At 38.8% G+C, this 12,583-nt stretch overlaps 1 protein-coding gene across 10 annotated transcripts in view; it reads right to left on the bottom strand.

Moving 5' to 3' along the window:
• The window catches only part of ClC-c (chloride channel protein 3), a 376,006-nt gene that overhangs the window by 110,916 nt on the left and 252,507 nt on the right, over positions 1 to 12,583 (bottom strand). For all 10 annotated transcript variants that reach the window (XM_067147496.2, XM_067147494.2, XM_067147491.2 and 7 more), the window contains one exon: positions 3,526 to 3,708. In XM_067147496.2, coding sequence (XP_067003597.1) covers positions 3,526 to 3,708 — 183 coding nt within the window. The remainder of the gene's footprint in view (positions 1 to 3,525; positions 3,709 to 12,583) is intronic.

The following is a 12,583-nucleotide window of genomic DNA, read 5'->3' on the forward strand; positions in this document are numbered from 1 at the left end:
AGAGTTTGGCTAATCAAAGTTGCTGAACTTAAAGTTTTCAGAGGAAACTGACGAAGTTTCCCCAGTAAAACTGAATGTAAAGTTTCGAGATTATTAAGTAGTGTACCAGTAATTAATATTTGATGCCAGCCCCGCGGTCTAACTTGCCTGCCTCTCACCCAGAGGGCCCGGGTTCGATTCCCGGCCAGGTCAGGCATTTTTATCTGGATATGAGGGCTAGTTCCAGGTTCACTCATTCTACAATTACCTTTAATTGAGGAGCTATTTAAGGGTGAGATGGCGATCCCGGTCTAGAGCGCCAGGAATAACGGCCGAGAGGATTCGTCACACTGACCATACGTAACCTCAATCTGCAGGCCTTCGGACCGAGCAGCGGTCGCTCGGTAGGCAGAAGGCCCATTGGGGCTGTAGTTTGGTTTGATATAGGAGTGTTTGTAAGTTTATAAGTAAACATATTTGACTTTTGTTACATTTAGCCAAATTGTTGATGGTTCATTCGTTCCCGGATTTTCCGTTTTCCCATGTTGTACGTTTTTTATTCATGGTCTCTCCAAAAACGGAGAATCGAGGTTCCACTGTAACAGAAACACAGAGGAAGAACAATATGGCTTTAGACCACATAGATCAACAATAGACTGTAACTGTTAATATTAATAAATGATCATAAAGAAAATTACTCAAAAAATGTATTAAATAATTGAAATAAATGAAATTAATAACAATAATTGATCGAAATGTCCATAGTATGGGCGCCAGAGTTCACCAAAATGGATCCCTTGAATTTTGATAGAGCATGATAATAATTCTTTCTCTCCCAGGACGTGTACGTAAAAGCTGCGCACTGGTACATCTGCTTCAGGCCTTACCTAACCTTCTGAAAACGACTAAATAGGTAGGAACTGCAATTATGTTCATCAATAACTTCAGTGATTCTAAAATAACTAAGTATATTCTCAATAAAATCCGTGCATGAGCACCTCATCAACACACCAAAATATACATATAATACACACACAAAATATTACTGGAAGACTCCATATTTACAACAACAATGAAAACAGTGGGAAAATGAAAGTAAGAACTAAGCCACCATGTGTAGTTAGTCCATTGAACAATGTACATATATGTATACAAGTACCCTTCACAGTTTCTGTTTGAACACGACTTGCCGATTATCATAATCTGCACTTATTATACCACACAGATACTGTACCCTCACAATACTGTGTTCACTGACTCTTAACACTTGTTTTAAAGATATATTCACTTTAGCAATACACGCTTGTCGTTCTAAAGCGTAAACTCTGGAAAGTCGGAGATATATTACCCCACAGCTTTCACCGACATACAATACCAAGCCGCCACATGCGCTACAATACTTAGTGCCCAAGCACTCCACAATTGTAGGTCAGTCATGTTCCACAAACATAAAAATACTATGTTCCACAAACGTTTGAAGTCCAGTCCAGTATAGTACAGCAGTGTCACTCCAGTACCGTATTGTGAAGTTTCATTCCCGTATAGTGTGTCAGCACTACTTCATTCCCGCACAGTGTCGTCCTTCCTCGCCGTGACACCTGCATATATAGATCTCTGCTTTCCTTTTCCTCTCACATGATCCGTCTCGATTCATCCTGGCCAGCCAATCATGAGTAGATCCTCTTGTCAAGACCACACACTGAACTTCTTCCAGTGTCACACGGCAATCACAAGAAGATCAACAAACTATGGGGTGTTTCAACTGAGTCATCGGAAGTTTTCGAATGCAATAACAAGTCCACCTCATCAGATTTTGGAACATACACATGAGTCATACGAATTTCCTGAGTTATGATAGCAATGATTTTACCATGTTTGTATAAAACAAATTACTCACACCACACATGGAGACCTCCCAGCTTACAATTATTAATGACAAAACATACAACTGAAATACTGATGATAATAATAATAATAATAATAATAATAATAATAATAATAATAATAATAATAATAAATCAAATACTGACAATAATATCTCTCACTTCTAAATACAGTGCGAGGGTGTGATATATGTATTAGCACAAGACTTGATATTTACAGTACAAACGATAATGGAAAAACATCTGGAAACTAACAAGGAAATCATATTCGTATTTTTGGATTTGGAAAAAGCTTATGATACAGTTAAGAGAAAACATGTATGGCAATGCCTACTGAAGGAATGTACCAAAATCATTAATTAAAAAGATAAAAATGTTCTATCATGAGAGTAAAAGCACTGTACAAGTGGGGAGTGGTTGCTGAAACATTTTATACAAAAAAAGGTCTCAAGCAAGTGCACTGTTGCCATTATTGTTTATTATATCGATGGATGAAATCATAAAACATGTAAAACAGAGTATCAGTAGTGATGAAGGGAATGAATAAATAGTGAAATATAATTCTCATTTGGAAATCAATCTCCTATCTTTTGTTCCTTTGACTTAACCAAAGTTTCTTACGAAAATTAATAGCTTATTACTCCATTAATCATATTGGTTGAATAATTGCTGCTAATGCTTTGGTATTTGCAGATGATGTGGTGATTTGGGGAAAAGGAGAAAAAGAAGTACAAAGGAGGCTGGACATTTGGCATGAAAATCTGAAGGAGTTTGGAATGGTAATTAGTAAAAAGAAAACTGTAGTCATGCACTGTGGAAAAGAGAAAAAGAGAAGCAAAGTGAACATAGATGGAGAACAGTTAGAGAATGTAGAACAGTTTACATATCTGGGTAGCATTAATAATGGAAGTAATGAAATCAACCCTGAAATTAATAACAGACTAAGTAAAGGTACAACATTCTATCATCAAGTCAGAGAGCTTTTATGGGATGACAAAGTACCCAAGAGAACAAAATTAACATTATATAAACAGTATTTCTTACCAATTGTAATATACGGGCTAGAAACTCTGGTAGCTAATAAGAGACAAGATAGTATGATCCAAGCAGTAGAAATAAAATTTTTAAGAACATCGGTTTAAAAGATAAGAAAAGATAGAATTCAAAATATTAAAATCAGAGAAGAGCTAAACATAGAACCGTCAGTACAGAACATACAGAAAGCAAGACTGAGATGGTTTGGACATAAAAAAGAATGGGGAAGGAACTGGTAGCAAGAAGGGAATTGGAAAGGACGTTAAGGGAATGAGGCCAGTTGGAAGACCAAGAAGAAGGTGGATGGATCAGATCTGGAAGAACATTAGAGAAGATGGATTGGATGTGGCAGAAGTAATGGAGCAGGAAAAGTAGAAGGACATAAAGGAGTGGAGGAGGCTTGTTAACCACACCCAGGCGACTGGAGTGGGACAATGATGATGATGATGATGGTCCCTTATCTCAAATTGATCCATTTGCTGTCCTCCATCATCCCTGAAAGTTTGTAACATCAACACATCCCAAAGGAGTTTCTGTTGAGACACCAGAGAAAGTTGAAACCAAAAGTTAACAAGCCATAATAAGCTTTCTTTTACAAGCAGTCCCATTTTTTACTTAATATACTCACCCCAATGATCCCTAGGCCAATAAAAGGAACCAGTTCGAAGAATATCCATGGTTTGTTGTACTCCACGTAGAAAAGCACAGAGTGCTCATTGCCAAATGGATTAATGGAACGTAGGATGAATGCTGCTACTAGGGCACAGAAGAAGGATCTCCAGAGTGTCTTCAGAGGGAAGTAATAGCTCACCTGAAACACAATGAGACATTAAAAATTTCTAAATGAGAAAATATCACAAGTAAATCCCACATCAAAAACCTCAATCATGTAGCTTACGTATTATTAATGTTACTGGTGTTCATCCAAAGCCATCAATTTAGATAACTGTCTTCCACATGTATTTTTATCTTATAGTTTAAGGGTACCAAACAATCTCAAGTATTCTATTGATTTACCTCAATCTTCATAAGTATTCCATGATTAGAAATAAGAAATTCAATGTATGCTACAATAACCAATAACAAAACTGCAATGAAGATAGTAGTGTCATACAGATGTGGAATATTTTGAAGAACTACGGCCTCATGAACTTTAAGAGCAGGTTAATTCTGGGTAAATGGGAGGAGGGGGAAGCACAAGCAGGCAAAGAAATAAAGAGAACAGGTGAAAATTCAACCTATCTGTGAAGATTCTGACATTTCACGTTTGGTTCCACTTTCTTTTATGAATTACTTAAATTCATGCATTTTAATATTGTAGTAATCAAGTCTGACCCAGGCAGCCAGCAAGAGATAATAATCTTGGTGCAGCTGTAACAATGTGGTGGGAAAAACAAGTGCACCAGGATATTTTTTGAGGTCCACAACAAGGAAGCGCCTACAAGTTAACAATGCACCAGGCACCCAGAATGCTCTGGAGGTAAGAGCGACTGGAATCTCAGATCACCTATATAAGAAAGCAGTCAGTCTCTGTTTCAACTTCAGGGAAACGAGAAAAACTACACAAAGAGAAGGATGTCGGAGTCAATTTTACCATACCCTCGATTCACTCACACAATGTAGTCACAGAGAGGAGCTACAACAGCCTGACTGTGTCACATGATATAAAAATTTCCAAATAATAACCTGAGTGCATCAATTGCGAGTGGAAGTAAGCAGACAGTCATGAGTCCATGTCATTCATGGACAATGAGGTCGTCAGACAGCTCTGCGGTTCAATGAAGCTTGCTAACTGCAAACTATTCTGGAAGGACACTGAGCAGTGAGTGGGGAAACTCAAACGCGAGTTAAATGTAAATAGTAGTTCAATAAATTTAATGGACAGCAAAAGATGCTACCTCTCCGTGTATTAATTTTAATTAAGGGCCCTGATAGCCTGTCACAATTGGTATCAGAAGCAAGATTGTTTTAAAGTGTAAATGGCAAGATGGAACCTAGCTTCCAGGCTATCTTAAGATAAACTCTGCAATGGAGCAACAATTTAAAGCCAGGCAGGATCAAGTTGAAGCAGAGTTTAAAGCTAGCAAGGATGAACATAGAGTAGAGTTTGAAGTTAGTCAGCATGACCTGAAGGCTGAACTCAAAGCCCAGTTGAATGAACTTAATGGCAGACAGTAAAAGTTAGAGAGGGAGGTGCATGCTCTTGGACTAAGATTAGAAATGACATTATATATGACATAAGTGAAATGCTCGATAAACAGTTAGGGCAATACCTCAGATTGTTAAGTCGAGTGTTAGAGACTTGCAGCAAGAGGCGAGTGATCTACTGTACAGGGAAGAATGACGGCCCTCATAACCAGCCTAAGGCCTACCAGCAGAAAAAGTGGTATCAGCGCCGCAAAACTGAAAACTCCACACATCAATGTGACTACATCTTGGGTGATGTTCTGGATCCAGTTCAAGACCATGGCCAACCATAATGGGTGGACGCTGGAGTGTACAACTCATCACTGGGTTGCATGGCCGAGCAATGGAGGGGCTACACAGCGCAGTTGTGTACAAAGAGAAATTCTTTACGTTTCACAGAGAACTGTGCTCTGGGTCATCCGAAGCAAATCTTGACTGTCCACGAGAAAGAATGTGTGGATGAATGAACAGTCGTGGATAGTCGAGATTTTCTTCTGATGATGCAGAGCACAGTTCTCTGCGAAATGTAAAGAATTTCACCTTATTTTCTTGTCACTGCATAAGCCCAAAAGCCTATACAGTATCATGTCTATTTTTTTTCTTTCTGTAACATCATACTTTTAAAATGATATTTCTCATTTTTTCATATTTAATATATTTAGATCCATTTTATTATTACAGTAGTGCACCTTCAGATAAGTGAAGAAATATTTTTTCCACCCCATCACATTAAACTTGGCCCCATGAAAAACTTGTGTGAGCTCTGAAGCACAATGGCGAAGGCTTTACGTATCTGAAAAAGGTTGGGAGAGTGAAAACTGATGCAAAATTGAAGGCAGAAATTTTCATTGGGCCGGAGATCCAACAGTTGATGTGCGACACTACATACAGGTCAGTCAGTCAGTCAGTCAGTCAGTCAGTACTGATCTGTATTTAGGGCAGTCGTCCAGGTGTCAGATTCCCTACTTGATTTCCTAGCCTTTTCTTAAATGATTGCACAGTAACTGAAAATTTAATGAACATCTCCCTTGGTAAGTTATTCCAATCCAACTCTCCTTCCTATAAATGAATATATGTCCTCTTGAATTCCAGCTTTATCTTCATATTGTGATCTTTCCAACTATTAAAGACACCACTCAAACTTACTCGCCTACCGATGTCATTCCACGCCATCTCTCCACAGACAGCTCGGAACATAACACTTACACAAGAAAATAACAAAGGTATTTTATTGTTCCACCTATTCAATACTATCCACTTCTATATGGTTACATTTATATACAGCTATACAGTTTTACAGTACATGTTTCGCCTTTTCTAGAGGGCATCTTCAGCCTTTAGTCAATCTTAAAATGTTGGACTTAAATATTAAATAAAATATGAAACAAGAAGATAGATAATTAACATTGTAAAGCTGAAACTAGTATACAAAGTCATTTAAAATATGGACAACACTACATTAAAACTTTGATAACATAATACACAAGTGTCCAAAAGTTAAGCGTAAGCACTAAACGAGGCCATACCACCTGATAGGAATGTCAGACAGATTGCTGAACGAAGGGAAGCTGAATCACACACCTTATGTCATTCAACTTGTCCAAAAAACACAGTGTCACAAAAGTTCTGATAGCTAAGGTACACCTTTGACAACTAACAAAACTTGGCAAGGTCTTCCACAACAAAATATGCTGTTAATAGGGTGTATCGTTACCCTTAACGGCCACACATGCTTCGCAGCGACGTGGCATGCTCTCTATCAGATGGTCCAAGAGCTCTTGTGGCAGTCGATCCCATTCCTCTGAAAGGGCAATGTGAAGGTCTTGGAGGGTCCTCGGCGGAGGCTGACGGGATGTAATTCGCCTCCCCAATGCATTCCAGGCATGTTCTAGAATTCAGATCCGTAGACCACGCTGGCCAGTCCATGAGATAAATGTCTTGCCCAGCCAGAAATTCATCCACCAGAGCAGCGTGGTGCGGTCGGGCATTATCGTTCATTAAGAGGAAGTCTGGACCAACCATACCTCTGAAGAGTTGAACATGTGGTCTCAGTACCTCATCCCTTATCTCCGAGTGTTAACAGTGTGCCTCGGACCACCCACAAAGATGTCCGTACGACCATTCAACAAGATGCCGCCCCACACCATGACGCCACCACCACCATACTGGTCCTGTTCCACAATGTTCCTGTGGTTGTATCGGCTACCCAGTTCCAGATTAATGTGCGATGGGAATCGTTCTGCAAACTGAAGCGGGATTCATCTGTGAAAAGCACATGCCTCCATTCATTCATGGTCCAGTTTCGATTTTGACAGTTCCACAGTAAACGGGACCGTCTCTGTGCTGGAGTAAGCGGGACACACACCGCTAGACGTCGGGCAAACAGCCCTGCTGTTCTGAGCCTCCAGTACACAGTTTGCTGGAAAACAGCGACCCCTGAGACGGCTACAAGCTCTGCCGACAACTGTCTTGCAGGTGTACTCCTATTTCGTCGGGCGGTTAAGGCCAGATATCAGTCCTGCTGTGGGGCGGTTACCCTTGGTTGACCTGGTACTGGCCTACGACCAACATCTCCTGTGTCTCAAAATCATCTCCAAAGCCTGGAAATGACACTTTGTGGCACATTCAAGGATACGGCGACTTTGGTCTGTGTCTGGCCTGCTTCCAGGCGGCCGAGTATTCTACCCTAAAAAACGGGGTCCAAATGGCAGCATAGTGCCTACATATTTCACGTTCACCACAAGGCTACACTCCGCACACTGTAACAGGGTAAACACAACTGAAGGAATATGGGGCGCAGGCACTGGCTGTGTTTACCTTGCGGTTACGCCGCTAGTCAAAGCTGGGAACGCCGGGCTGAGTGGCTCAGACGGTTAAGGCGCTGGCCTTCTGACCCCAAGTTGGCAGGTTCAATCCTGGCTCAGTCCGGTGGTATTTGAAGGTCCTCAAATACGTCAGCCTCGTGTCGGTAGATTTACTGGCACGTAAAAGAACTCCTTCGGGACTAAATTCCGGCACCTCGGCGTCTCCGAAAACCGTAAAAGAGTAGTTAGTGGGACGTAAAACAAATAACATTATAATTATAGCAGGGAACACTCCTTTCCTATACAGAGCAAACGCCTAAAGTTGGTAAGTGCTTATGTCGAGCGATTTGCGGTCTATTTCCTGTTGCCCTTCTTACCCGTAACTCATGCTTAACTTTTGGGCAATAGTGCAGATTAAAACTATCCCAATGAGACTACGCGGTTATCGTCAGTTCACCTTATGATATTCTTAGCAGCGATTCCAGCTAACGCCTTATTTTATAACTGTCTCTATTGACAAACTTTGCATACTCACCCGTTATATTATTTACGATAGCACCAACTACGTATTTTACAACTCACTCAAAAATTTATATTCTTATACAAATGCAATCATCTTTAGTCAGTTTAAACACATGAACTTTAGCTTTTAGGAAGATCTTTTGTAACTTTCTTGGAATTACATATTCGAGAATATACAAGTTCCACGCATTCTAGAAACATGAAGACCTAGTTTTAGTTTCAGATGCATGGTCTTAGACCGAAATTGAGATAGTTTTAATCTATTTTGTTATCACAGTTTTAATGTAGTGTTGTCGATATTTTACATGACTTCGTATACTAAGTTTAGCTTTACAATGTTAATTATCTAGCTTCTTGGCTTCACATTTTATTTTATATTTAAGTTCAACATTTTAAGGTTGACTAAAGGTTGAAGATGATCTCTAGAAAGGGCGAAACATGTACCGTAAAACTATAGCTGTATATAAATGTAATCACATAAAAGTGGATAGTATTGAATAGGGGGACCAATAAAATACCTTTGTTATTTTCTTGTATAATAACTTTCAATACTGAAAAATCATGAGGATGACTTAGAATAACCACTTACTCGAGCAACTCTTCTCCTTTCTCCTAAGTCTTCCCAGCCCAAACTTGGCAACATTTTTGTAACGCTACTGTTTTGTCGGAAATCACCCAGAGCAATAAACAGAAGGATTTACAGACGAATGGAGAATTATATTGGTGAAGAACAATATGGATTTGGGCATGGAGTAGGCACAAGGGATGCCATTGGTTTACTGAAAGTCATAGGAGAAAGGTACATAGAGAAGAATACAAAAGTATACACAGTCTTTGTAGAGAAGGCATTTGACAAAGTGAGGTGGGATAAGCTCTTGGAGATACTTAAAAAACATGGAGTGGAATGGAGAGAGAGAAGACTGATCAAGGAATTATATTACAACCAAACAGCAAGAGTGATAGTAAGAGGAGAATTAACAGAAGAAATCAGACTGGGGGAAGGTGTTAGAAAAGGTTGCTACTTATCACTTTGTTTAATATTTACTTGTAGGAAATTATTTGTGAATGCTTGGATGGTGAAAGAGGTGCCAACGTTGGAGGTAAGAGAATTTAATGTATAAGATTTGCTGATGATATGGCAGTAATAGCTAAAAATATGAAGGACATCTGCAAAATACTGAGAGAATTAAACAAAAAATGTGAAGAGTATGGAATGAGCATAAACAAAAAGAAAACCAAATTCATGATACTTGGAGGAAAAGGTGAAAAAGCAACGATTAAGATATGGGGAGAAATTATTGAACAGGTGAATAAGTATCTTGGAAGTATTATGAATGAAGACCTTCGTTCTATAACAGACATCAAGGCTCGAATTGCCTTAGCCAAGGAAAGCTTCAACAAGCAGAAAATACAGTTTTGTGGCCCGCTAGAGAAAGATCTGAGGAAGAGACCTGCAAGGTGTTACATATGGAATATAGCTCTATATGGCACTGAAACATGGACAATAAGGAAGGAGAACAGAGAAGAATAGAGGAATTTGAGACGTGGATTTGGCGAAGGTGTAAAATGGGAAGATAAAATATCAAAATTAGGAAGTTCTGAAGAGAGTGGGAGAAGTGAGGAGCATGCTGACTGTAATCCAAAATAGGAAGAAAAATTGGATAGGACATAATCAAAGACACAACACTTTACTACGAGTAGCAATTGAAGGGATGATAAAAGGAAAATGAGGAAGAGGAAGGAGACGATATCAGTTATTAGACAGCATTAGAAAAAGAAAGGAAGATTATGCAGAAGTGAAGAAAAGGGCCCAAGATCGAGAGATTGGACCTGCCGGACGGCAGAACAACCTATGATGATGACCCAGAACAAATCAAGTAATAAGGTGAGGGTCCCATACGCTGGAACCATACTCTAGTTGGGGGTCTTACCAGAGACTTATATGCTCTCTCCTTTACATCCTTACTACAACCCCTAAATACTCTGATAACCATGTGCAGAGATATGTACCCTTTAGTTACAATTGTATTTATGTGATTACCATAATGAAGATCATTCCTTATATATTAACACCTAGGTACTTACAATGATCCCCAAAAGGAACATTCACCCCATCAACACAGTAATTAAAACTGAGAGGACTTTTCCTACTTGTGAAACTCACAACCTGACTTTTATCCCTGTTTATCATCAATACGTTGTCTGATGTCCATTTCACAACAAAATCGAGGTCATTTTGCAGTTACTCACTATCTTGTAACTTATTTATTACTCTATACAGAATAACATTAGCCTCAATTAGCCTTATCTCTGATTCAACTTCTTTACTCATATCATTTATATATCAGAAAAATTCAAAGTCCAATAATACTGCCTTGAGGAATTCCCCTCTTAATTATTACAGGGACAGATAAAGCTTTGCCTACTCTAATTCTCCGAGTTCTATTTTCTACAAACATAGCCACGAATTCAGTCACCCTTTTGTCAATTCTAATTGCATTCATTTTTGCCAGTAGTCTCCCGTGATCTACTCTATCAAATGCCTTAGATAGGTCAATCGCGATACAATCCATTTGACCTCCTGAATCCAGAATATCTGCTATATCTTGCTGGAACACTACAAATTGAGCTTCAGTGGAACAACATTTCCTAAACCCAAACTGCCTTTTATCAAACCAGTTTTTAATTTTGCAGACATGTCTAATATAATCAGAAAGAATGCTTTTCCAAAGCTTACATGCAATGCATGTCAAACTGACTGGCCTGTAATTTTCAGCTTTATGTCTATCACCCTTTCCTTTATACACAGGGGCTACTATAGCAACTTTCCATTCATTTGGTATATCTCCTTCATGCAAACAATAATCAAATAAGTACTTCAGATATGGTACTATATCCCAACCCATTGTCTTTAGTATATCCCCAGAAATCTTATTAATTCCAGCTGCTTTTCTAGTTTTCAACTTTTGTATCTTACTGTAAATATCGTTATCATAGGTAAATTTTAATACTTCTCTATATTAGTCACCTCTACTATCTGGACATTATCCTTGTAACCAACAATCTTTACATACTGCTGACTGAATACTTCTGCCTTTTGAAGATCCTCGCATACACACTCCCCTTGTTCATTAATTATTACTGGAATGTCCCCCTTGGAACCTGTTTCTGTCTTAAATTACCTATACATAATCTTCCATTTTTCACTAAAATTTCTATGACCGACCATTATGCTTACAATCATGTTATCCTTAGCTGACTTCTTTGCTAGATTCAATATCCTACTAAGTTCCTTCAATTTCTCCTTACATCCACAGCCATTTCTAACTTAATTTCTTTCCAACCTGCATCTCCTTCATAGTCTCTTTACTTCCCTGTTAATTGTCGCCATAAGACCTATCTGTGTCGGTGCGACGTAAAGCAACTAGCAAAAAAAAAAAGAAACAACTTCCCTGTTATAATATAGTGGATCTTTACCATTCCTTACCACCTTTAAAGGTACAAACCTATTTTTCACATTCCTCAACAATTGCTTTAAAAACCCATCCCACAATCTGTTTACATTTTCATTTACCGTTTTCAACCAACCATAGTTACTTTTTTAAACTCCCTCATGCCTGTTTTATCAGCCAAATGGTACTGCCTAATACAGCAGAATCTCGATAATTTGAATTCTGTTCATTCAAAATCTCACCTAATTCTAAGAAGCTCTCATTCCCGGAAACATGAGGTATGGTTCTGTCATGTTATTTAAATTGTTTAATTCCAAGAACAATGTTGGTCCCATTTCCGAAATTCAGACTTTTGATTCAAGACTGCCCTTACATTAAAAAAAAAAAAGTCTTTTATAGAGTAATTTAAATTCAAAATTTCTCCGCGTCATGAAAGAACGTGCCTTCTGCTCTTTCTCTTACTTCCGTGTGTTTACAGTGTGCTTCAGATTTGCTAAGTTCGAGTGAAATCTTAATTCTTTTGTATTCAGCATTTTAAGGAACTCTACAATACCATGTAGCAGGCAGTGGGCGGAGAAGCAGAATCCGCAAACACTGGCGATGCCGACAGTTGGTAAAAAAGCGTGGCTCATATAATCAATTTGTGTGCACCAAACAATATTGTCAATGCCGATGAAACTGCGTTGTTTTTTTAAAATGCAGAACCCGAATGGACTTATGG

This window comes from Anabrus simplex, chromosome 5 (assembly GCF_040414725.1).
Source record: "Anabrus simplex isolate iqAnaSimp1 chromosome 5, ASM4041472v1, whole genome shotgun sequence".
Taxonomy (NCBI): domain Eukaryota; kingdom Metazoa; phylum Arthropoda; class Insecta; order Orthoptera; family Tettigoniidae; genus Anabrus; species Anabrus simplex.